We start from the raw sequence: 25,426 nt of genomic DNA, 5'->3' as shown, positions 1-25,426 counted from the left end.
GCCACTCCAAAACCATGCGACTATCCAAGAAGGCAAGCCTGTCACTGAATGAGTGCAGAGTCACAGGCCGGGTCCAGGGGACTGAGGCAGGTCTGTGACCATCTCTGTAAGAGCCCCTCGGAGATGGCAGAAAGAGCCATGCAAATCCATGAGAAGGACAATGAAATCCACTTTGACAAAAGGTCTGATAATCTAGTTCTAGGTGTGCTAGAACTAAGCACACATCTACCCTATGACCAGGGATTCATCTCCTGGACAGCTGACCCAAGACAAAGGAATCATCTGTCTTGAAACAAGAAAGTTCAGAGCACTTCATTCAACAAAGCAAAAACTCAGAAAAACCCAAGTGTCCATTAACATCTGGGAACAGATAAAAAAACAGATGACCAAAGAGGTGTATTTATACAACAGAATCCTGCACAGCGATGGAAGGAAAAAAGCAGTGATACTTGCAAACAGATGAATCTCAAAAACCGTATGCTGAGTGAAAGAAAGAAGCTCTACACAACAGCGCATATTCATGAACTTCTGAAACAGGCAAATCTAACCTGTTACTGAAAAAAATCAGAACAGCAAGTGCTTCGGGGAGGCTGGGTCGGAAGGGGCATGAGGGAGCCCCCTGGGGTGACAGTTCCATATTCCCACAGGGGATTATTACACACGTGGAAGCATGTCAAGACTCACTGAACACTACACGAAAATTTTGTGTAATACATTGTGTATAAATTTACCTAAAAAGAGAAATTGTAGAGGGGCGCCTGGGTGGTTCAGTTGGTTAAGCGTCCAACTCTTGATTTCGGCTCAGGTCATGATCCCACAGTCGTGAGATCAAGAACCGCGGTCAGGCTCTGTGCTGACAGTGCACAGCCTATTTGGGATTCTCTCTCTCTCGCTCTCTCAAAATAAATAAACTTAAAAAAACTGTAGATAAATACTGAGTTCTAATTAATGATACGCATGCTGAAATGTTTCAGAGTGAAGAATGCTGGTGTCTCCAGCCCACTTTGAAATCAGCATGAGAATAACCCACATGGATTGACAGATGGAAAGAGAACCGGATGCAGCTGCTTAGGATAAAACAGATAGATTAAAAGTGAATTACAGAACCTAGGTGGTGGATATGTGGATGTTCAATGTACAATTCTTTCAACTTTTCTACGTATTTTTTAGAAGTTCCATAAGAAAATGCAATGGGAGAGAAGTTTATAAGAAATAAAGGCCATGGGGCACGTGGGTGGCTCAGCTGGTTGAGCGGCCGACTTCAGCTCAGGTCATGATCTCACGGTCCATGAGTTTGAGCCCCGTGTTGGGCCCTGTGCTTGACAGCTCGGAACCTGGAGCCTGCTTCGGATTCGGTGTCTCCCTCTCTCTCTGCCCCGCCCCCGCTCACGCTCTGTCTCTCTCTCTCAAAAATAAATAAACATTAAAAAAAATTTTTTTTAAAGAAATAAAGGCCAGAACGCAGAGGAAGCTGACTAGGGCAACTACGTTTGGAGAACTGAAGAAACAGTACGTTTGACACAGCAAAGAAAAAACGGAGGGAAAGGAACATCTCTTACTATGCACACTTGGGGCAAACAGAAGTACAAGGGCACACCCAGGTTCCGGTAGGAAAATGTTAGGAGGCGCTCAGCGCTCAGCACTGGGACGCGCCACCCTCACCACTGAGAAGCTCTCTGGCACTCTCTGGCAGATGAAAAGGCCACATCACAGGAGCTACAAACACACCCTCAAGTGGGAGGAAAATACATGACCACGTGAAGCTTTCCAAACTCTGTGATTCTACACTTAGTTTTTAAATGTTTGTCATCCGTGTAAGGACACGTCCTCTTATACGGATCATACATAAGAGGATACAGGGTAGGAATAAAACCGGAATTCTACCTCAGTTTTTACTTATGGTCACAACCCTACAACAAGAGAGGACGGCCCTTCATCTAGGCATCCCAGAGATGTTCACTACTTGGCTGGCAAAACCCATGACTGCAAACAGGAGACACTCCCAAAGAAGCTACAGGCCTGGGGTAAGATGGTTAGGACCTGGGCAACCATGAGGTGGTCACTAAGGACACATAAAGTCGGGGGAATCGCAAAGCAAGAACAGTCCTAACTGGGAAGGTCTTCCTGAGAAATGGTCTGGAAACGGAAGAAAGTGACAGATGAAAAGGGAAGACAAGCATGCGCCAGGCCGGGAGCCACGCTGGAAGGAGATCTGCCCAGCACCCGGCAGAGATGTCTCCTCACCAGATACGTGGGCCAGTGGTTCCTGGAACAACTCATCCCTTGGTTTCTGACACTAGACATTCTTGGTTTTTCTCATAGTTTCCTCGACTCCCCTCCAGCTTTCTCAAAGCCTAAGTCCTCAAGCCTTTTCAGTCTACACTTTGAATCCTTTCGATTCTTCCTCTAACCTTGTCCTAACATACCAAATAAGGGAAGATCTTCCTAAAAGAAACGGCATTCCACATTTTAAAAATTTTTTTATGTTTTAAGCAGGCTTCACGCCCAGCACAGAGCCCAACGTAGGACTTGAACTCACAAACCTGAGATCAAGACCTGAGCTGAGATCAAGAATAGAAAGCTTGGGGGCCCTGAGTGGCTCAGTTGGGGGAGCACCTGACTCTCCATTTTGGCTCAGGTCATAATCCCAGGGTCATGGGATTGAGCCCTGCATCAGGTTCCTCGCTGAGCAAGGGGCCTGCTTGGGATCCTCTCCCTCCCCCTCCCTCCCTCCCTCCCTCCCTCTCTCTCTCTCTGTCTCTCTCTCTCTCTCTGCCTCTCCCCCACTCGTGCTCTATCTCTCTTTCTCTAAGTAAATAAGGAAATAAAGGTCAATACTTCCTGAAATATATGTTTTCTATCATCGCTAACATAGCCAACGAAATAATTTTTAAACAAACGTCTCCAGCCAAGTCATTTAACTGTTCTTCGTGCCTCTAATCTTTCTCTCTTTACCCACCAAATTAATACATTAAATTGGTGTTAAATCAAAGTAGTATTTTTCAGAGCGCCTGGGTGGCTCAGTCAGTTAAGCATCCAACTTCAGCTCAGGTCATGATCTTGCAGTTTGTGAGTTCGAGCCCTGCGTCGGGCTCTGTGCTGACAGCTCGGAGCCTGGAGCCTGCTTTGGATTCCGTGTCTGCCTCTCCCTCTGCCCCTCCCCTGCTCACGCTCTAACTCTGTCTTTCAATAATAAATAAACGTTTAAAAAAAAAAGTATTTTTCTTTTTTTGTTTTTATTTTTGGTTGGTTTTTTTTAAATTTTTTTTTCAACGTTTATTTTTGAGACAGAGACAGAGCATGAACAGGGGAGGGGGAGAGAGAGAGAGGGAGACACAAAATCTGAAACAGGCTCCAGGCTCTGAGCTGTCAGCACAGAGCCTGACGCGGAGCGCGAACCCACGAACTGTGAGATCATGACCTGAGCCGAAGTCAGACGTCCAACTGACTGAGCCACCCAGGTGCCCCTCTTTTTTTGTTTTTAAAGGACAGAGAGTGAGCGAGCAGGGGAGAGGGGCGGAGAGAATCTTAAGCAGGCTCCACACTCAGTGCAGAGCCCGATGGGGGGCTTGATCTCACAACACTGACATTATGACCTGACCTGAAATCAAGAGTCAGATACTCACTGAACCACCCAGGCGCTCCCAAAGTAGTATTTCTAAAATCCCAATCAGTTCCCATTAGTTTCTTGTCTAAAACTCTGAGCTCTCCTTTTGAACAGATTAAAACGCAAATTCAAGGTTCTCCAGGATCTGAACACTGCTCACCTTCCACACCAAACTCCTTACTAGTTTCCAAATGCAGTTCTGTTGCTTCACAATCCTGTGGTTTGTGAACACTCTTCTGCCTATTTGCAACATCCATCGGTCCCCATTCACCCCAAATCTTTTTTATAAGATTTTATTTTTAAGCAATCTCTACACCCCATGCGGGGCTTGAACTTACAACCCTAAGATCAAGAGTCACATGCTAGGCACCTCTCACCCAAAACTTCTTACTCTTCCTTCAAAACTGAGATGAAACTTCTCATCATGTGGGTTCTTCCCCAGCCCACCCACCCTACTGCACACCGTCCACTAGGAGATTATACCCTCTCTAGGCCACTAGTAACCTTATATACAACCTATTACAGCACTTGTCATTTTGTATTGTAACTTTTTCTGTTTGCATCCACTACTGAGCTGATGTCTCACAGGGCAGAGGCCATTCCTTATTCACTGTGGCATCCTAGGAACGCTCTCTGCCAGATGTTGGCCGCAGTGCGCGACTATGAGACGTATAAACGAATGACTCATAGGCTTCCAGATACACATATGTAAATTTAAAGAGTTACAGAAATAAATGGGAAGAGTAAGCTTAAACGTCTTAACTCAGATGGGTTGCAAACATCACCCTCAAAAATCTACAAAGGAAACAAAAGTAGATGCGGAGCAGTCCAAAGCCGGTTCATAGTAAACGCAGACTCACTGGTGATTCTCACTGCCCGGTCAGTGCGGAAATCCTCTGTGTCTGGTTCATCAAGATCTTCCAAGAAGTTATATTCTGGATCGTCATCATCATCGGCCTCATCTAGGAAACAAAATTATCGCAAACACTTAGTTTCCACTCTGAACTCCCATCTCTAGTGAAAATTTAAGATTTTCAGCATTGCCAGAATCTATTCCAATAAAGCACACTTATTCTTAAGTTTTTAAATAACTTCTTTTTCTCCCCCAATGAATTGCATAGCTCATTTCCCACAGCTGACACATCTCACCTACTCTCTCCAAAAAGCCAAGTTCTTTCCTTCCTTTGAAAAAGACTTCAATCTGCCAAAACTGTAGCAAAAGCCAGAAAACTAAACATGTAATTTATCTCAGCAACCATACTTTGAGTAGTGCAACTCAAAATAACACTTTCGTAAAACTACTTACACAAAACCATGGATGGGGCACCTGTGGGGCTCAGTCCATTAAGCGTCTGACTTCGGCTCAGGTCATAATCTCACGGTTCGAGAGTTCGAGCCCCGTGTCGGGCTCCATGCTGACAGTATGGAGCCTGCTTAGGATTCTCTCTCTCTCCCCCCCTCCCTCACTTGCACTTTCTCTCAAAAATAAATAAATAAACTTTAAAAACATCATAACAGGGGTGCCTGGGTGGCTCAGTCAGTTAAGCATCTGACTTTGGCTCAGGTCATGATCTCGAAGTTCGTGGGTTTGAACCCTGTGTCGGGCTCTGTGCTGACAGCTGGGAGCCTAGAGCCTGCTTCAGATTCTGTGTCTCCCTCTCTCTCTGCCCCTCCCCTGATCATGCTCTCTCTCTCCAAAAACAAAAAAGCACAGATAGTGATAAAAACATGACTTTGATGCCCAGTGATTAAGGAGTGACTACAGTTATGATGCCTTAGCATAAAATAGTGTACATGTACAAAATGTAAACATGTAACCGCCTCATAAATGTTCACATATGACAAAATATAACACACATGTAATAATCCTTAGTATGAAAAAGTATGCCCCTACAATAAGACTCAAAATAACTAAAAATAGGGGCACCTGGGTGGCTCAGTTGGTTGAGCATCCGACTTTGGCTCAGGTCATGATCTCACAGTTCGTGAGTTTGAGCCTCGCGTCGGGCTCTGCACTGACAGCTCGGAGCCTGGAGCCTGCTTCAAATTCTATGTGTCTCCCTCTCTCTCTGCTCCTCCCCCACTTGCACCCTGTCTCTCTCTCAAAAAATAAAATAAACAGTAAAAATTAAAAAAAAAATTTGGGGGGCACCCGGGGGGCCAGTTAAGTGTCCGACTTCGGCTCAGGTCACGATCTCGCGGTTTATGAGTTCGAGCCCCACGTCGGGCTCTGTGCTGGCAGCTCGGAGCCTGAAGCCTGCTTCCAATTCTGTCTTTCCCTGTCTCTCTGCCCCTCTCCCTCTCGAGCTCTGTCTCTCTCTCAAAGATAACTAAACATTGAAGAAAAAGAACTAAAAATATACAAAAATAGTACACATTTTGTGATGTGAGGGCATAGGAGGAATCCTGGTGTTTCTCTCCAACATAACTTTCTCCGATGCTGATGCCACGATCGCTAAATAAAACCTGTGAAGAGTCACTGGATTACAGAATCGTCACACGAAGGTGGTATTTTTTCCAGGACGTTAGATAAGTGCCGTCTGGCAGAACATTCGGCGACAGAGGAAACGTCCTAGTGCGCACAGCGCGGTAACGGCAGCTCCCGGCAACAGGCGGCACCCGAGAACTTGAAACGTGGCTGGTGCCACCAAGGAACTGAATTAAGAAGACGGAAAACAAACAGAGTCTGCCAAAGGGGAATAACCGAATCCCTGCCGCCGCCCCCCCCCCGCCCCCCACGCAGGCAGAGCCAAGTGCGCGTGTGCAGTGGGAAACGTCTGAACTGAAGGCCTCCGTGAAGGAAGCGAGTTTCAGACGCAGAACTCGGACTCCTTCCACCAGGAAGCAGCCAAGGGGAGGGCATGCCAGTCCTCACACACAGAACACGAGTGAAGAACACAACTCTTCTTTTCCACTTTGTCCCCCTCCATCCCTCCATAATAGTCACTTTTTGTAAAAAATGAGTGCCTTCCATTAAAAACAAAAAAATATACACGTTTTTGATTCCTTCTCATGGGAAAATCTGTTCTGATCAACCATAATCTAAGCTGATATTTTTTACTCCACATTTACAGTCAGGTTATATTAATTTCCATCGTCCACGACGTAACTATTTAAACGTCAAGTCTCTTCATCGATGTGTGCGTTTACGTCCCCAGTAAAAAATTCTTCAAATCCTCACACAGGGAATCCCGTCTTCCCAAACTTTCCGGGACTCTCCGAGTACATCTCCCGACAAACACGCCGAGGGGGGGGGAAGTCCTGTGGGAAGGGCTACGACGGGCAGGCAGCGCGGGCAGGTTCGAGCCCCCTCATGGGATGGGAGAGCCGCACCAGACACACCACACCGATGGGCCAGCCAATACTCTCTGAGCACCCATTTGGCAAACACGTTGAGAAGTCATGCACGAAGGTTTCTTCTGAGTTCTCAGCTTTTAGTTCCCCGGCTGTGGCCTCTGCCCGCTTACTCTTCTGGCTGATCAACCCCGGCATCCACCCAGCTGATCTCAGTCTGTTGTTCGCCTCCAGTGCTGCCTCTTAATTGTGTTTTGGCAAATGAGACTCTCAGTTTTAATACTACGCAGATCAGATGGCACAAGGAGCATGTAAAAATAGCCACGTCATGCTACAAAAACAGACCAGCATCTGGCTAAAGTTAGGGACTGGGGTCTGTATGTAGCATCATTTCCTATTCGTCAGCACTCGGTAATTCAGCTGGTGGACAGGGGGGTCCACACCTTCCCTACTCACTGGCTTCGTGTTCTCTTTTTTAATCCGTCCTAATACATAAACAATGACAAAAAATACTGAGATTTAAAGAAAGAGGCTCTCCACCCTCCCCACTAACCCATTATTCCATTTTCTCAATCCACCCTTACCATAGACGCTTACTTCTCCCAGATCAGCAGTCTCCAATCTTTAGGGTGCGTGAGAATTAGATCCCTAGACCACACCCATTGGAGATTCTGATTCAGTCAGTAAGAGGGGAGGCCCTGGAATCTGTATCTTTAACACAACCCAGCACGCACACCCTTCCATTCCTTGACTCTGACTCCAGTTCTAGAGATGATGCCATGAGCAGCACGACCTTGGACCCCAAACTCCTGACACCTGAGATTCTGGCCTTTCCTCCACAACAGCCACCAGCTCGGCTCTTACAGCCACGACGATGGAAACCAGGGAAAATCAGGGCACCAAAGCTGCCAGCATAGAGAAAGCCACGAGGTCCTGCTATGGTCAGCATTCGGCCTTAACTCTGGCCTAGGGAACGGGCAGCAGGGCTTGTTAGGGAAGAGTCCTACCCACCTAACACCTTCTGTCCTTGACACCTCCTTCAGTGGGACACGTTCCTAGAACACTGAGCTGGGCTCGAGCCCTAGAAGGACTAAAACTGGGCAATGCAATGAAATTTTGAGATTTCTGTGAAATGGAAAGGACTGTATTTGTCCCTGGTCATGGTTTCTGCAGAGATTCTGAGCCTCGGTATCACGGAACTTGGGATAGGTTGGTAGAAAAAGGTTATATCAATAAATGAACACCAAGAGATTTATAAATCCCGAAATAATATTCAATGAAAAAAATCCATGATCCCTATGAATCATGAACCGTCATCATGGAGAGGGGCTTTCATAGTTTTCTTTTTTTTTTGAAGTTTATTTATTTATTTTGAGGAGGGGAAGGGCAGAGAGAAAGAGAGAGGGGGAGAGAGAGAGATTTCCAAGCAGGCTCTGCACTGACAGACTGAGCCACCCAGGCATCCCTCAGTTTTCTTTTTTTTTTTTTATTTTTTATTTTTTAATGTTTATTTATTTTTGAGACAGAGAGAGACAGAGCATGAACGGGGGAGGGCCAGAGAGAGAGGGAGATACAGAATCTGAAACAGGCTCCAGGCTCTGAGCAGTCAGCACAGAGCCCGAAGTGGGGCTCGAACTCACAGACCGCGAGATCATGACCTGAGCCGAAGTCGGACGCTTAACCGACTGAGCCACCCAGGCGCCCCTCAAAGTTTTCTTTATACAATGTTTGATTTCTGTCCACCAGGCGTGTATTATCACAAGCAGAGAGCAGAAGACTCCCAGGAGGACGTGTCCTACAAGACCCCTAACCCATAACGTTACCTATCCCCTCGCTCGCCCCTTCCTCACCCTAACTGGCACGACTGGCAAACATCCTTCAAAGGTCCATCTCAATTACCACCTCCTTCACAGAGCTGCCTCTGATCGTCCTAAACGGGAATTCTCTGTCCCTCTTCTAAAGCCAGTATTCATGCCACTTTGATGGCGCATCTGAGTTCATCCAACTTCGTTCACCTGGGGTGCCCTGCGCATCTATGGACCAGGCACCATTCAGCGGTATCTCAATCTGGCAAAACGATCATGCTCCTTTCCCTTTCAGGATCCTAGTACAATGCGTCCTAGAAGGAAAGTACTCAATAAAATTTGCCAAGTAACGTATAATATAATTTTAACAGCTTCATAAGGTATATTCAATGAGGGGCGAATGGGTAGCTTAGTTGGTTAAGCGCCCGACTCTTGGTTTCGGCTCAGGTCATGATCTCAGGATTGAGAGGCAGAGCCCCGCATCAGGCTCCAGACTGGGCATGGGACCTGCCTGGGATTCTCTCTCCCCGTCTCCCTCTGCCCCTCTCCCCAGCTCTCAAGCAACCATGCGTGTGCGCTCTCTCTCTCTCTCTCTCTCAAAAAAATAAGGTATATTCAAAGACTTATTCTCCTTCATTCGTTTATCCTGACTTATTCCTAGCCTTATCTACACAAATATTTATTCGGTCTATTTCCGTTAAAGCTACACATTATTTATCTTAAAGCATTACTCCTCAACACATAAATCTTATGGTAGTTGTTCTCAGAAGACAGAGAAAGAATGAAAGATGTGCTCTGCAGGTTGTCTGTAATTAGATTTTTTTTTTTTAAAGTGTGAGTCTTCCACAACACAACCAATATGAATATTCGCGTCACTCTCCACTAAAAAGTCAAAAAGAAACAACAAGAACAAAATCTGCCTGATTCCAACCAGAAAAGACCCCGAATAGCCAAAGCAATCTTGAAAAAGAAAACCAAAGCAGGAGGCGTCACAACCCCAGACTTCAAACTGTACTACAAAGCTGTCATCATCAAGACAGTATGGTACCGGCACAAAAACAGACACTCAGATCAATGGAACAGAAGAGAGAACCCAGAAACGTATGGCCAACTAATCTTTGAAAAAGCAGGAAAGAATATCCAATGGAATAAAGACAGTCTCTTCAGCAAGTGGTGCTGGGAAAACTGGACAGCGACATGCAGAAGAATGAACCTGGACCACTTCCTTAACACCAGACACAAAAATAAACTCAAAATGGATGAAAGCCCTCAATGTTAAGACAGGAGGAGAAAGCAGGCAAAAACCTATTTGACCTCAGCCGCAGCAACTTCTTAGTCAACACGTCTCCGGAGGCAAGGGAAACAAAAGCAAAAATGAACTACTGGGACCTCATCAAAAAGCTTCTGCACAGCGAAGGAAACAATCAGCAAAACTAAAAGGCAACCGACAGAATGGGAGAAGACATTTGTAAATAACACAGCAGATAAAGGGTTAGTATCCAAAATCTATAAAGAACTTATCAAACTCAACACCCAAAAAAATAAATAATCCAGTGAAGAAATGGGCAAAAGACATGAATGGACACTTCTCCAAAGAAGACATCCAGACGGCCAACTGACACATGAAAAAATGCTCAACATCACTCGTCATCAGGGAAACACAAATCAAAACCACAATGAGATACCACCTTACACCTGTCAGAATGGCTCACATTAACAACTCAGGCAACAACAGATGTTGGTGAGGATGCGGACTGCTGGTGGGAATGCAAACTGGTGCAGCCACTCTGGAAAACAGCATGGAGGTTCCTCAAAAAACTAAAACTAGAACTACCCCACGACCCAGCAATTGCACTACCAGGTATTTATCCAAGGGATACAGGTGTGCTGTTTCGAAGGGACACATGCACCCCCATGTTTACAGCAGCACTGTCGACAACAGCCAAAGGATGGAAAGAGCCCAAATGCCCATCGATGGATGAATGGATAAAGAAGATGTGGTCTATATACACAATGGAGTATTACTCGGCAATCAAAAAGAATGAAATCTTGCCATTTGCAGCTACGTGGATGGAACTGGAGGGTATTATGCTAAGTGGAATTAGTCAGAGAAAGACAAAAATTATATGACTTTCCTCATACAAGGACTTTAAGAGACAAAACAGATGAACATAAGGGAAGGGAAGCAAAAAGAATATAAAAACAGGGAGGGGGACAAAACAGAAGAGACTCATAAATATGGAGAACAGAGGGTTACTGGGAGGGGGGATGGGCTAAATGGGTAAGGGGCACTAAGGAATCTACTCCTGAAATCATCGTTGCACTACATGCTAACTAATTTGGATGTAAATTCAAAAAATAAAATTTAAAAAAAATCTGCCAGATTCCATCAAAAGAATGTGACATCATCTGCAATCACTATAGACTAAGACAACCTCTTACATCTAAATCTACAGAAGCTTATTGCACAGAATCAGGAATGATGCCCGATTTCCACTGTAGTACACAAAGAAAATCACCAGAGACAACTTCTGTAATGTTGATTTCACTAAATTAAAGCACTAAATTTTAGTACTGTTCTAGAGTAAGGGTTGCAGTAGGGATTCTCATAGCACGACTGTATGTAGTCAACACTGTTTCTGTCTGGGCACTGCTCTGTGCCCACTTCTGGCCATACTATTACATCCGGGTAACTGCCTAGCCCACGCTCACCACTGCTAGGCACTGCCAACCCCAGGACCCAGGCTCACACGGGCTTCCATCACCACCAAGAGAGCGGGCCCGTGACCAAACAAGGCCAGTCTGGGTTGTGCCTGTGCGTTTTTCAGACTGAAGCCTGCAGGCAAGGGTCCCTCTGGTGTGGATGCAAAGCAAGAAGTGAACAGTGAGCTGATGACCGCCGTGCCAGCCTCACACATAAACAGGGCTGGGCACGGGACTGACCCGTGAAAAGGAGTCAAGACGCTGGCTCCAGAGATGGAAGGAGCCACAATGGGGCCTCAAAGCCACTGCCGGTTCCCTTGATCTCCCCAAGTCCAGTTCCATCCGACGTGCACTTGGCACAGCGGCAGCTAGCGCTGTCACGTGCATCACACAGGTCCCCGGCTGGCACAGCAGTCCTCCAGGGGGTCAGCGCACCCTCGGGCAGTCATATATCAAATTATTTCTGCATTTAGGTTTCAGGGGACGATTCTTAGCATTCCAAAGATCCTGAAAAGGACTCTGAACCAGCACACCATGCAGAGTACCATCCACGGAGCTGTCATAGCGCCACAGGCTGACAGACGACACCGTACATGTGCCAAGCACAGCACAACATACAAACATGTCGAATCGCCATCTTGTACAACCTGGAACGAATGCAACCAGTGCGTCAACTATACTCAAAATATTCTTTTTTTTTTTTAATTTTTTTTTAATGTTTTTATTTATTTTTGAAGGAGAGAGAGACAGAGCATGAGCAAGGGAGGAGCAGAGAGAGAGGGAGACACAGAATCCGAAGCAGGCTCCAGGCTCTAAGCTGTCAGCACAGAGCCCGATGTGGGGCTCAAACTCACAAACTGTGAGATCATGACCTGAGCCGAGGTCGGACGCTTAACCGACTGAGCCACCCAGGCGCCTCACGAAAGAAAAGATTCTTAACCTACAAAAAGGAGGGGACTTAAGTACTGATTTAAAATTGTGAGTTCAATAAAAAATTGAGTTCGGTTAAGCTTCGGACTAATGACAATTCGACCACAGAGGGGAGAGCGCACACAAACATGACCACTTACCCTCATTCCCCACGTCGTCGTTCATGAGCCCGCCCAGCCACACTTTCCAGTCCTCGTCGTCTGCTGTATTGGGGTCATACATGTCTGGCGTGATGTCTGGAGCCCGGAGTTCTGCCTCCAGCTGCCCCAGGGGAACGTCTTTTAGAGGCATCTTAGAGCGGGTTCGGAATGCAATGAGGCTATCATCCATGGGCTTGTCAACAAAGAAGGGATGACACGGGTCACTCAATGCCTAGTGCTTCCCAATTCTCCACACCTCCTCACACCTACACCTCATACCCCTGCAATGTTCTTCTTGGCTTCAATCACAAGGTCTCCTCTCTAAACAGGTTGGGTTTCTTATTCTTTGAAAAACGTTAAGGACAATGACATCAGCTTTAAAACAAACATTAAAAAAAATTTTTTTTTAACGTTTATTTATTTTTGAGAGAGAGAGAGACTGAGCATGAGCAGGGGAGGGGCAGAGAGAGAGGAAGATACAGAATCTGAAGCAGGCTCCAGGCTCCGAGCTGTCAGCACAGAGCCCGACACGGGGCTCGAACCCACGAACGGTGAGATCGTGACCTGAGCCGAAGTCGGTCGCTCAACAGACTGAGCCACCCAGGCACCCCTAAAACCAACATTTTAGTGGTGGCTCAGTCGGTTGAGTGTCTGTCTGACTGCTGACGTCGGCTCAGGTCGTGATCCCACAGTTCCTGAGTTTGCGCCCGGCATCGGGCTCTGTGCTGACTGTGGAGCCTACTTGGGATTCTGTCTCCCTCTCTCTCTGCCCCTCCCCCACGCACACTCTCTCCCAAAATAAATAAATATAATACAATAAGATAAAATCAACATTGTAGGAACATCTGTAACAGCTTTACTAAGATATAATTTCCATACCATAGAATTCATCCTTTTGAAATGTGTAACTGAGTGGATTTCACTGCATTCATAGAGCTGTGGGACCGTCACCGGTATCTAATTCCGGAATACTTTCTTCGCCCCTAACGGAAACCCCAATCTGATTAGCAGTCACTCTCCCCTCTCCCCCGCTCCTGGTCCCTGACACCCATGATCTATTTTGTGTCTCTACATTGGCTCATGCGGGACACATCAAATAAATGGAATCATACACTATGTGGCCTTTTGTCTCTGGCTTCTTTGACTTAGCATAATATTTTCAAAGTTCACCGGTTTTGTAGTGTAAGTCAGGACAGCATTCCTTTTCATTGCACGATAGTGTCCCATTTACACTTTGGTGTATCCACACTGCAGGGAATGAAAATCTGCTGTTTCCACTTTGGGAAAGTTTATTATGAGTAACGCCACAATGAACGTTTGTGTACTCGCTTTTTACTTGGATGTAACGTTTTCAATTCTCCTGGAGTGGACTCTCTGGGCCACACAGTCACTATGTTTAATGTTCCGAGGAACCACCAAACCATTCCCCAAAGCGGCCGCACCATTTCACATTCCCACCAGCAACGTGTGCGGGTTCTCCACCTCTCCACATCCTTGCCAACACTTGCTCCTGTCCATGCGTTCACCCTAGCCGTCCTGGTGGCTGTGAAGTGCTGTCTCATCCTTTTCATTCGCATTTCCCTAATGACTAATGATGTTGAGCACATTTTCACATGTTGACTGGCCATCTGTAGGTCTTCTCTGGAGAACTATCTATTCTTATCCTTTGCTCATTTTTGGCTATTCTGGGTCCCTCGCATTTCCTTGTGAATTTCAGGATAAGCTTATCAATGTCTGCCCAAAAAGGAAAAAGCAGCTGGGATGGGGATAGCGAGGATACTGAAGCTGTAGGTTAAGTCAGGAAGCTCTCACTGGATGACTGCAGCCGTCTAGTAACTCTTCTGTCTCCTCCCTTGCTCTCCCACCTTAGCTAAAGGAGAGTTTTTAATTCTTTTTAATGTTTATTTATTTTGAGAGAGTGCAGGTGCGCATGGGCATGCTGAGCGGGGGAGAGGTAGAGACAGAAAGAGAGAGAATCCCAAGCAGGCTACGCACTGTCGGTGCAGAGCCTGACGAGGGGCTCGATCTCATAAACCATGAGCTGGGTCAAAATCAGGAGTCGGACGCTCAACTGACAGCCACCCAGCAGACACCCGGATGCACAGCTCCTTCTAATTCAGATCTGGGCTCAAAGTCAACAATCCCAAGATCAAGAATCACATGCTCCACCGACTGAGCCAGCCAGGCACCCAGGGAGGCCTTTTCTGATCATGTTATGTGAAGTACTCTGATAGGCATTACCGTATTTCTTTGCTTTTACTTAGTTCTTACTTGAAATGATTTGTTTATGGTGTCTCTCTCTCTCTCCAATAAACTATAACCTAGAAGAGGAAAGAAAGACCTTTTCTGTCTTATACTGCTATTCCCCAACTTCCATCGTTCAGCAAGTATACGAATAAACGGTTACATAAAACACTACTGCCCTCTAAACACTATGCACTCACCCCCAAAGCAGTGTGATTAAATTAAATGACCCTTGCGGGGGTGTTCCATTCAATATTCTGTTTTTAAATTTTAGAACAGACATATTTTTCATTAACCTACAAGACTGGTGGAGAAAACCTAGAGCCCTAGAAAGAACTGGCTAACCGGTGGAATTCAGAAAGTCCTCAATTGACACCAACCACAGCAATGACTGTTTCCAGCAAGAAGCAGCAACGGATGCTTACTGGCAAAAAGATGTTTGGCTTCAAAGTATATCCCATAAGATACATATGAATTTAACAATGGAAAATAGGAACATTATCATGAAGAAATCAAGCAGACACCACCATGACCATGTGATCACACCTCACACAGCAGGTGTCACGTCCCTCCAGATACGATGCACTAGAAAGGACATAATCCCTTCTGTGCTGCTTGTGCCAAAAGCGTGTAACCTGAATGCAATGATGACGAAATATCAGAAAAATCTAAATTGAGAAATATTCTGTAAAATTACAGTCCACACAGTTCAAAATGTCAAGGTTATGAAAGACAAAGAAATGCTGAGAAACTGTTCTAGACTAAAGAAGACTACAAGGGGCACCCTGGCTGAGTCAGTCAAGGGAGCAAGTGACTCTTGACCTCAGGTCATGAGTTTGAGCTCCACACTAAGCACAGAGACTACTGTAAAATAAAATAGAATAGAATAAAAATAAAATAGAATACAACAAAAATAAAATAAGATAAAATGTAATACAATGCAATACAATGCAATAACAGCGTATGAGGTAAGACGCTGTATGTGTAATCCTGGACTGGGTCCCGCATCACGGGAACTTGCTTCTTTTGCTAGAAAGGACATTACTGGGACAACTGGTAAAAATCTAAAAGAGGACTTCACTAGATTAGATAATATTACTTCTTTTCATAACAGAATGTCCTATTTTAGAGAATACACATGCAAGTGTTTAGGAGAAAAAGAGCATTGTGACTGCAACATGAAGTGACTCAGGAAAGCAAGTATGCAGACAGAGAGAAAGCGGCAGGAGTGACAGCACAGCCACGGTAAAGGTCAGGACCCGGGGGCCGGCTGAAGGGGAGGCATCCTGTGTTCCACAGTTTGAAATGCTCTGCATCACGTACCCACTCCTTCCCCAGGGGCTACAATTCTCCCAGTAAAGCGGCCTGAACCAGAGGATCAAAGGCCTGCAATTTCACAACTTCCCTTCTCCCTTCCCAACCCGAGCAACAGCTATGTGACCCCGTCCGACGTCACCAGTGACAGACCTCCACTGCTCACCTGGAAAGAGTCCATGCACACAGGACTGGAGGCCAGCTCCTCATCTACCGCGTGCAGCTTCTCCATGAAAGTGCTGTCCCTGCTCTGCTTGGGCTTTGGGGGAGGTGGGGGCCCCATGGGCACGACCTCAGCGCTGATGTGCCTAACGGCAGGTGTGGGGACTTTCTCAGCCTGAATGAAAGAGGCAACGATGTTAAAAAGTGAAAGGGAGGGAGGAGAAGAGAAAGAGAGGGAAGGAGAGAAAAGAAACAAAAGAGGTGGGCAGAGACGGGCACATCTTTCATATGTCAGTGATCTTTCCTTTGCCATGTAGACAGAGCTACATAAAAACAGATACACTGTCAAATATATTAATCTAATTAGGTTCCATCCTATTTCCAATGAAGCCAACAGGATGCTGCCTAGGTGATCAAAAGTGGAAAATCTAACAAAAATGGCTTTAGGACAACATTAGAAAAAAGACAAAGCTAGGAGAAAAGAAACCGCTAGTCACCCATATCTGGCTGCTCGGAGGACTCAGGAAAGCACCCCCCACCCCCAACACTGAGCTCCAGTTTTCCTCTCAACTGCTGGCTGACTTAAATAAAGGACTCTGAAATCTGAAAAGTTCTGACGAGGCACAGGCAACAGCACAATCAGCGGGACTGAGTGGCGTGTGCTCAAGGGGGACGGCTCAGCATCCCACGGACAGCCAGCCTGCGACGCAGTCCCGTCCTCGTCTCTTGTGATCGGTGCCGACTCACCTCCGATAATACGCCGCCCTCCTCGTCCGTTTCAGTCACCTCGGAAGCCTGCCTCAATCTGGATTTCTTTGCCCCACGTGGGGATGAAGCGGTGCTTTCAACATCACTTTCCAATAAACTCTACAAGACAAACCCAGTTCGTGTTCACATTTCTGCCCCTACGTCATTCCACTGAGTCTGAAGTATCTCAAGAAAATGAATCAATTTAAAGTAAGAGAAAATAAACCTTAGACAGAAGTTTAATATTCAGAAGCTAATCAGATTGGTCTTCTCATTAAAATTACAAGACATTGGCTTAAAATCCTTTTACAAACAAGTCAAAGAATGCACTAAGAAACAATATTACACAGCAATGAGAACGAACAAACTGTGGCTGTAAGCAACCGTATAGAAGAATCACAAAGGGTCAGCGATGAAACAAAAAAACAAAAAAGCCAGACATGGGGGAGTACATGTAAGTTTAGAAGCAGCACGCACAGAGCTGCCCACTTAGGCAACAGAACCACAGAGAAAGAGGACACGGGTACGCTGGTGGGGCTGCATTTAAGGACTCTGGAGAACTCTCGTGAGGACTGGCTTTATAATTATTTAAGCTGTATTTAAAAATTTTTATTCTGGGGGCGCCTGGGTGGCTCAGTTGGTTGAGCGTCTGACTTCGGCTCAGGTCATGATCTCGCGGTCCATGAGTTCGAGCCCCGCGTCAGGCTCTGTGCTGACAGCTCAGAGCCGGGAGCCTGTTTCAGATTCTGTGTCTCCCTCTCTGACCCTCCCCCGTTCATGCTCTGTTGCTCTCTGTCTCAAAAATAAATAAATGTTAAAAAAGAATTAAAAAAAAAAATTTTTTTTCTGTGCACAGTTCTATACGTTAGATGTGTGTTCTATTTCATAAGACACGAAAACATTAAGGGAGTAGTAGGAAGAAGAGAAAATGCCCCGTAGTCTTGGATTTATGCAAAGAAATGAGCAGAAAAAAGAAACGTGCCTCGTTCCTCTCTACAGAACAGGCGACAACACTAAGGAGGCCTTACTGGGTCTCGTTTCTTCTCCATTAGCAGCTAACACTCACGGGGGGAGCCACTGACCTCTTCAGCCGTCTCGTCCTCCTCTTCTTCATCTGGCTGGTACTCCTCATCAGAGGAGTCATCCTCTTCGAGGTGAATATCCACAAACTGAGGGGGCTGCGTTAGCACAAATTATAGAAAGAAATGAAGTTACAGGAAACACAAATCATACGTGTTTGGAAAATAAGAGGAAGAAAGCAGAGCAGGAAAGAAATAAATCCTAACAGCACAATGAGCAGCTATAGCAAGTAACAACAGGCAGCGGGTAAAGAGATTCCTAGCGTGAGAGTCAAACCTAAGAGGAGTGGAAAGGAAAAAAAACAAAGATCGAATTAAAACAAGAAGACAGATCCCCCAAAAATTAAATAGAAAGGAAGTACTTAGATTTCAAAACTGATGAAGTCTTTCTGGAAAAAAGAATTACCTCTTCCAAGTTTACCTTAATTTCATTGGCCTTCTTAATTGGTGAAATATTCCATGTTGGAATTACCTACCAACAAAGAATATAAATAATTACGTTCTCTTCACCGAAATAGACGGCTTTTCAATTTTACCTCCTCTTCACCATCACAAAGAGCCATCCATGTACCTAACATGTAGGTGTAGGGATCAAGGAATATTAATTATCTCCAAGGGTATCCTCTCAACTGTTGTCAGAGCTTATCAGATGAAAAGGAGAGAAGAATCTATTTCAATCTAGCATCTCTGCCTTAACCCTAGTGAGACTTTATTAACTGTAAGGGGAAAAAGTGTCTGTCTTGCCTACTTTATTTACTTATATATTTTAAATAAACTCTACCCCCCACTGCGGGGCTCAAACTCACGAACCTGAGATCAAGAGTCACATGCTCTTCCAGCTGAGCCAGCCAGGGACCCCTGACTTTATATCACAACTTGGGTTCATACGGATTAATGAATTTGAAAACTATCTGTGAGGCACCTGGGTGGCTCAGTAGGTTGACGGACTTTGGCTCAGGTCATGATCTCACTGTTCACAAATTCAAAAGCCACATTGAGCTCTGTGCTGACAGGTCAGAGCCCGGAGCCTGCTTCGGATTCTGGGTCTCCCTCTTTCTCTCTGCCCCTCCCCCACTCATTGTCTGTCTGTCTGTCTCTCTCTCTCTCTGAAAAATAAACATTAAAAAAAAACTACTTGTAAACTATAATAATACACATACCTAATATACTAAAGGTGACAGTAGCCTTTTTGACATCAGTATTTTTTTTAATCAATCACATAAATCCAATGTAAATGTGCCTCCCAAGAGCCAGCCATGACCAGTTCTTTTGGAAGGATTTAGGGGTAAAGTATCAAATTGTCCTCAACTTATTTTCAAATAGTACAGGAAAAAAACAAGAGATAGATATAAAGATATAAAGTAAAATATGGCAAAATTTTACAGTTAAATCTAGATGGAATCTAAATTTCCTATAAAATTATTTTAACTTCTTGTATGTTTTAAAATAACAGAGTTGGAGTGAAACGTTTTTAAAGAATTTTTTTAAGGCTCTTACATGCTGCTGACAAAAAATGTCCCTGGAGTGTATAATTTCTTGAGCATTTAAGGTGACCCAGTGAAAATCGGGTTATTGAGCACAACCCAAGAGGCACTGGGTTCTATCTCCACAAGGAGCCTCAGCCTCTCCACATCTCCTCAGCCCTGCCATGTCCCAGCCCCTTCCCTTGCTCTGTTGAACTAGGCCCAGTATAGGGTAAAGGAAATGATGTGATTCTGGTCCACACTCCTTCCCGGGTGTGTTTCTAAACCAATCAGTTTCCCTACTGCCAAATCCATCCAAAAAGGCGGAGCGAGGCAGCATCCGGAAGTGTGCTGGAGTCCTGGAGTCCGTCTATTTAAGCATTAAGAAGCAGGAAACTTGGACTTCAGTCCTTGCTGTCCCACATACACTAACATCTTGGGCTGTCCAACTTATCTATTCTTATTCACGGTTGGTAAACACAACCCAGAGCCTGCTTTGGATCTCTGTTTCCAAATCAAATATGGAATTACTTTCAATTATACTTTGTATGCCAGGCAGACTTCACAGAACTCCCGTCTCACTGATGGCTGCTTTCATCAGAGCTACCACAGGCTCATGTGTGATTACTTCCCGGAGAAATGAAATTTCACTATATGCAACTGGGGTTAGCTGATGAGACAAAACCATACAATGGCTGTCAAAAACAAGCCAATGCAATCCTTGGCTGCATTAAGAGAAATACGGTACCTGAAACACGGAGGGGATAACCTAATTTTAATCCATACTAGTTAAACAACATCTGCAGCAGGAGACTCCACGCATACTTTTAAAAGGACACGGACAAAGTAGGCACATGCAGAAGAAAAGGATCAGATTAGTGTATGTACTCAAAGCCTTCTCACGTGAAGACCAATAAAAAACTGAGAGACATTTAGCAAGAAAAGAATATTACAAAACGACATCCTAGTTTTCTTCTACTAGAGGGAAGGTCACGTGGACTTACTTCTTCTATACAGCTGCAAAGAACAGAACCGGAAAAAAGACAAGAACACCAATACGCATCATGAGTCCTCAAGGCAAATCTGCCCTACACTGGAGAGAAAGTGGACCGCCTCAGGACTATCGCCCGCCTGTCACAGGTGCTGAGCACACACTGGACTTGTTGAGTAGGATTTAAATGGGTCCCAGCATCTGCGCCAGAATACTCCAGAAGTCTTCAAATGGCTCTCATCTCTCAGTGTGCAAAACAGCCAGCTGCTGTTTCCAATAATGCATGTTCCCAGGCCCTACATCCAGCTCCCTGTTCCGGGTCTGAGGCGAGCCAAGGAATACACATTTTTCATTAGCACTCCTGAGGGACCCCATGCCAAGGCGACACTGATGCAAGTGCTCCCTGGAACATACTTGGAAAAATGCTATAACGCCCCATATAACGTGAATAGGAAAACTGACCCTGCTCACGCTTTCAACCGTGCTAAATGGTTATCTACCCAGCACTTCCAAAAAGCAAGACCTCCGCATCAACTAGAATAAACTTTGATATTGATTCCGCATGTTGTCTCTATTTCTCTTTCGCAAGTATTTCAGGATGTAAACCCAGACCATAGTAAATCCTTCCTATATGTTTTTCCCCTGCAAATAACCTGTAATTAGATTTTATTTACCAAACTAAATAAAGAAAAAAAAAAAAAACAGAACACCCACCACTCCTTTTTCCACCACTTCCTTCAGTTTAGAGCGTGTCATTTTGGGCTCCTGAGGCAGGGAAAATGAGAAGAAAACAGTCAATAAAAATCATCACGTGTACCTGGGGTTTTGAGATGCTACCCTCTGCCCCCAACCACCAAGCTATTTACACAGTCCCAAGTAACATCCTACGCGCAGCCCCGTTACATAGCTCAGTTCCCTGACATTAAAGGGTAACAGTCAACTACTCACAAACATGGGCATATCTTCCGTCTCACTGATGGCTGCTTTCATCATAGCTACCACATGTTCATTTGTGATTACTTCCTAGAGAAAGATGAAATTTCACTTTATGCAACAAAGATGTGTAATCTAGACAACGCTCAGTCCTCTGTAACTCCGCTAGAGTGGACACATGTCCACTGCATGTGGACACGGAATGGACAGATGAGAGCCAGAAACTGAAACGGCTTCAGACCGGGGTAAAGCCAGTTCTGGACAGAAGCACACAGTTCAAACTGTAATAAAGCAGCAAACAGATGGATCCCATTGGCAGCTACCAAGAGCATGAATGAGATTCCGAAATAACGGACTACGTGCTTCAGAGAAGCAGTAACAAGCAACGAAGGTTTTGTAAATGGCCGTGTTGATACATATCAAAGAACAGTATCAGCAAATGTGCCCAGTAAACCGTTAACCTGGCATCTTTTCAGATCTATCAACCCACCAAAGAGCAAGTCCGCTGTGAACATTATCATCTCTGAGTCTGCCAACCACGAGGACAACCCACCAAGTCAGTGGAGGAAGCAGAGGAACAGTTTACCTTCCCAGTTAAGGTCTTTCTACATGTGTGTTCAGATTTCTAATGCGTGCTGAGCGCAATGAGAAAGCGTGTTGGGAGGGAAAAAGTTTTTTGGCGCACGCACCTCACAAAATCACCAATTCCCATACTAAGAACCAAGAATTCCCTGAGTGTTTCACGTGCTCTCCAAGAGGCGTTTCCATCGCGTTCCTTACTCACGTGGAGGATGTTGCGCACGTTGACCGCGGTCAGGTTGTGCTGCTTGGCGCCGTCCTCCAGCGTGCGGTCCAGCACGTCGTCCAGCTTCAGGTCGCAAGCCCAAGTGCCTTCTTCTTGACCCCTTCCATCTCGTTTCCTCTTGGTACCCTTTTTCTTTTTTCGCCTTTTCTCACTTTCTTCATTGCCTTGCTCTTCTGCAGATAAACCGAGAACACCATCAGAATCTCCGAAACCACCGCTCCCAGAACTTAACCCAAGAAGCCAATCGTAAATGAAAAACCAGCTGCCAGCTCACTGGCCTTGGAAATCAAAGAAGCCTACAATATGGCGACAGTGACGGTGGAGTGGGGAGAACCGTCATAGCGATAACACCCGGTATTTGCTCAACATCTGTCAGGTATTCTGCTGCACACTATGCGTATTTATTTAGTCCTCCTAACAACCACGGGAGACAAGGACTATCATCTCTCCCACTGTACAGACGAAGAAACTGAGACAGATTATGAAACTGTCCCAAGAGCTAGTAATGACAGGGCCATGCTCTGAAACCACGTTCTCTAGCCCTGGAACCCACAGTCTTAATTCCTGCTCTGCACTGCCCAGATAGTACACCAGACACCCTGGCTTTGTGTTTCAGTTCTGGGCAACCTCGGCCAGAGTCTCATTTTCTTTCTTCTGCGAATATAGACATCTGCCTCACAGGGATGCCACCAGATTAAGTGAGATAACTATATCGAAGTGCTTCATAACCATTGGAATGTTATATGATGTAATTTAACATCATTATTAGACTCCTCCATCTAGAAAGAAGAAAAACAAGGAGCAAACAATAAAAAATTCACTCTGAGCTCTACAAGAAAAGGGGGGAAGCATCAGAGTTGTCTCCATTCTACAAGAAGGGAGCATATATACAACCAGACAAAGGGAAAATCTTCCTGATTATTAGAATCTGTTAAGTCTTGAAACAGACTATCACGTAATCCCAAAACGAAGTTCTCATCCGTCCGACGTTCTTGGCCTGCTGCCCTCTGCGAACACGTATCAGAGAGGACTCACATGAAGAGGACCTTCTCTGTTTAAAAGGATTTTGTGACCTTCAACCACAGCCTGGCAATATTTGCATCGCGAAAAATTATTAGCGATTTGTGAACACACACCAAGAATCTGATCATTGTGTATGACTCCCAACCCAGTAATTCTTATTCTTAAGGAAATAATTAGATCTGCACAGACTAATCATCACACTGTTCATTTCAACATTATTTTTCTTCTTCCCTGAAGTTCATTTATTTGAGAGTGAGAGACAGAGCACACACACAGGGAAGGGGCAGATAGAGAGGGAGAGAGAGAATCCCAAGCGGGCTCCATGCTGCCCGGCGTAGAGGCAGACGCAGGCTCGAACCCAGAAACCGCAAGATCATGACCCGAGCTGAGATCAAGAGTCAGACACCCAACCAACCGAGCCACCCATGCGTCCCAACATTAATTATTTTAGCAAAAAGATGGAAAACACCTAAACATCCAATATTACAGGAGTGGTTAAATGAACAATGGTACATTCATACACTGGACTGTAACTGAGTCATTAAAAATTGTCTTTTTTAAGCAATTGTGGAGGGAGGAGACAGGTAAAAATGTATTTTTTTTTTTAACGTTTAGAGAAAAAGAGAACACGCGCGCGCAGGTGTGGGGAAAGGACAGAAAGAAAGGGAGATGGAGAATCCCAAGCGGGCTCTGTGCTGACAGCAGAGAGCCTGACGTGGGGCTCGATCTCATGAACCGTGAGCTGGAGTTGATCACTTAACCGACTGAGCCACCCAGGCGCCCTAAAAATAAACATTTTTAAAAACCTTAAAAAAAAAAAAAAAAAAAAGAGCTCTCAGTGAAATGGAAATTGTTCTGATAATGATTTTTAAGTGAAAAAAAAAAGAAAAGGTAGAATTCGAACACGAGCGTCTTCCAGTCGCGACACCTAAACCGAATGTGCTGCTTCAAGATGTGCCGCAAAAGGAACAGAAAACCTCAGCAAGTGTCTGAAGAGTGATGAAGCTCTTGGCTGACGCTTTTTTGAGAAAGCAACAAAGGGAGAACTACACCGCCCAACACACGACAAAACCCCCCAAAGGCCTCCGTACCCACATCTTTCCCCCAAGTCTCTCTTACCTCACCGGTTCTCCACGAATCCCAGAACTCCTCTCTCTCGAGTCTCCTGGATGCCCTCTCTCTGCGCCCCACCCTTCCTCCCCATCCTCTCTCATGCGGACCGGCTGGGCCCGGTCCGGCCCGGTCGTGGTACTGCCATCTGCCCTTGCCTCCTCATCGTCCCTGGGCTGCAGCTAACAACGACCCAGCAGTTGCAGAACAAAGATTTCTGAGACCCGAAGAAGCTCTGATTCCGCCTTCCAATCCTATCCTACCATGTTATTAGTAACACTGTCAATTGCAAAGCTGATCCGGGGGGGAAAAGTTTCAAAGAAATGACAGAAGTTCAAACTATTAATACTATACTAGAAGCAACAAAGTTTGTTAACTGAGACATCACCAAAAAATGAAACCTTTATAAAATTTACACGTACAAAATGTAATCAGAATTCACTAAAATGAAGGCCAGAAAAGGAAACAGATAATGGAAGCAGCTAAATTTTATAGAATTTTATATAGTTAGTTGATGAGGAACCAAACTATCCTTTAAAACAGAGCTTCTCAAGGCACCTGGGGGGCTCAGTCAGTTGGGTGTGTGACTCTTGATTTTGGCTCAGGTCATGATCTCACAGTTCATGGGTTGGAGCCCATCGGGCTGGCTCCGTGCTGACGGTGCGGAGCCTACTTGGGATTCTCTCTCTCCCTCTGTCTCTGCCCCTCCCCTGCCGTGCGCTCTCGCTCTCTCTCAAAATAAACTAAAAAAAGAGCTTCTCGGGAACCTGGGTGGCTCAGTTGGTTAAGCATTCATTCAACTCTTGATTTTGGCTCAGGTCATGATCTCACAGTTCGGGGGATCAAGCCCCACATTGGACTGTGCCCTGACAGCATGGAGCCTGCTTGGTATTCTCTCTCTCTCTCTCTCTCTCTCTCTCTCTGCCCCTCCCCCACTCTTGAGCACACTCTCTCTCAAAATAAATAAACATTAAAAAAAAAAAAGAATGAGGGTGCCTGGATGGCTCAGTCAGTTAAGTGTCTAACTCTTGATTTCAGTTCAGGTCATGACCTCGAGGTCCGTGACTTTCTAAGAC

General features: G+C 45.4%; 1 protein-coding gene across 6 annotated transcripts in view; it reads right to left on the bottom strand.

Moving 5' to 3' along the window:
• The window catches only part of LOC122212296 (GON-4-like protein), a 74,565-nt gene that overhangs the window by 25,270 nt on the left and 23,869 nt on the right, over window positions 1–25,426 (bottom strand). For all 6 annotated transcript variants that reach the window (XM_042926092.1, XM_042926091.1, XM_042926094.1 and 3 more), the window contains exons 4-12: window positions 22,197–22,390; window positions 21,428–21,502; window positions 21,194–21,244; window positions 18,447–18,497; window positions 18,029–18,124; window positions 16,947–17,066; window positions 16,204–16,374; window positions 12,480–12,672; window positions 4,468–4,569 (exon numbers count right to left, since the gene is read on the bottom strand). In XM_042926092.1, the coding sequence (XP_042782026.1) occupies window positions 4,468–4,569; window positions 12,480–12,672; window positions 16,204–16,374; window positions 16,947–17,066; window positions 18,029–18,124; window positions 18,447–18,497; window positions 21,194–21,244; window positions 21,428–21,502; window positions 22,197–22,390 (1,053 nt within the window). The remainder of the gene's footprint in view (window positions 1–4,467; window positions 4,570–12,479; window positions 12,673–16,203; window positions 16,375–16,946; window positions 17,067–18,028; window positions 18,125–18,446; window positions 18,498–21,193; window positions 21,245–21,427; window positions 21,503–22,196; window positions 22,391–25,426) is intronic.

Source organism: Panthera leo, chromosome F3 (genome assembly GCF_018350215.1).
Source record: "Panthera leo isolate Ple1 chromosome F3, P.leo_Ple1_pat1.1, whole genome shotgun sequence".
NCBI classification, from domain to species: domain Eukaryota; kingdom Metazoa; phylum Chordata; class Mammalia; order Carnivora; family Felidae; genus Panthera; species Panthera leo.
Note: the sequence above shows the minus strand (reverse complement) of the source record. Positions and strands in the feature narration are given on the sequence as shown.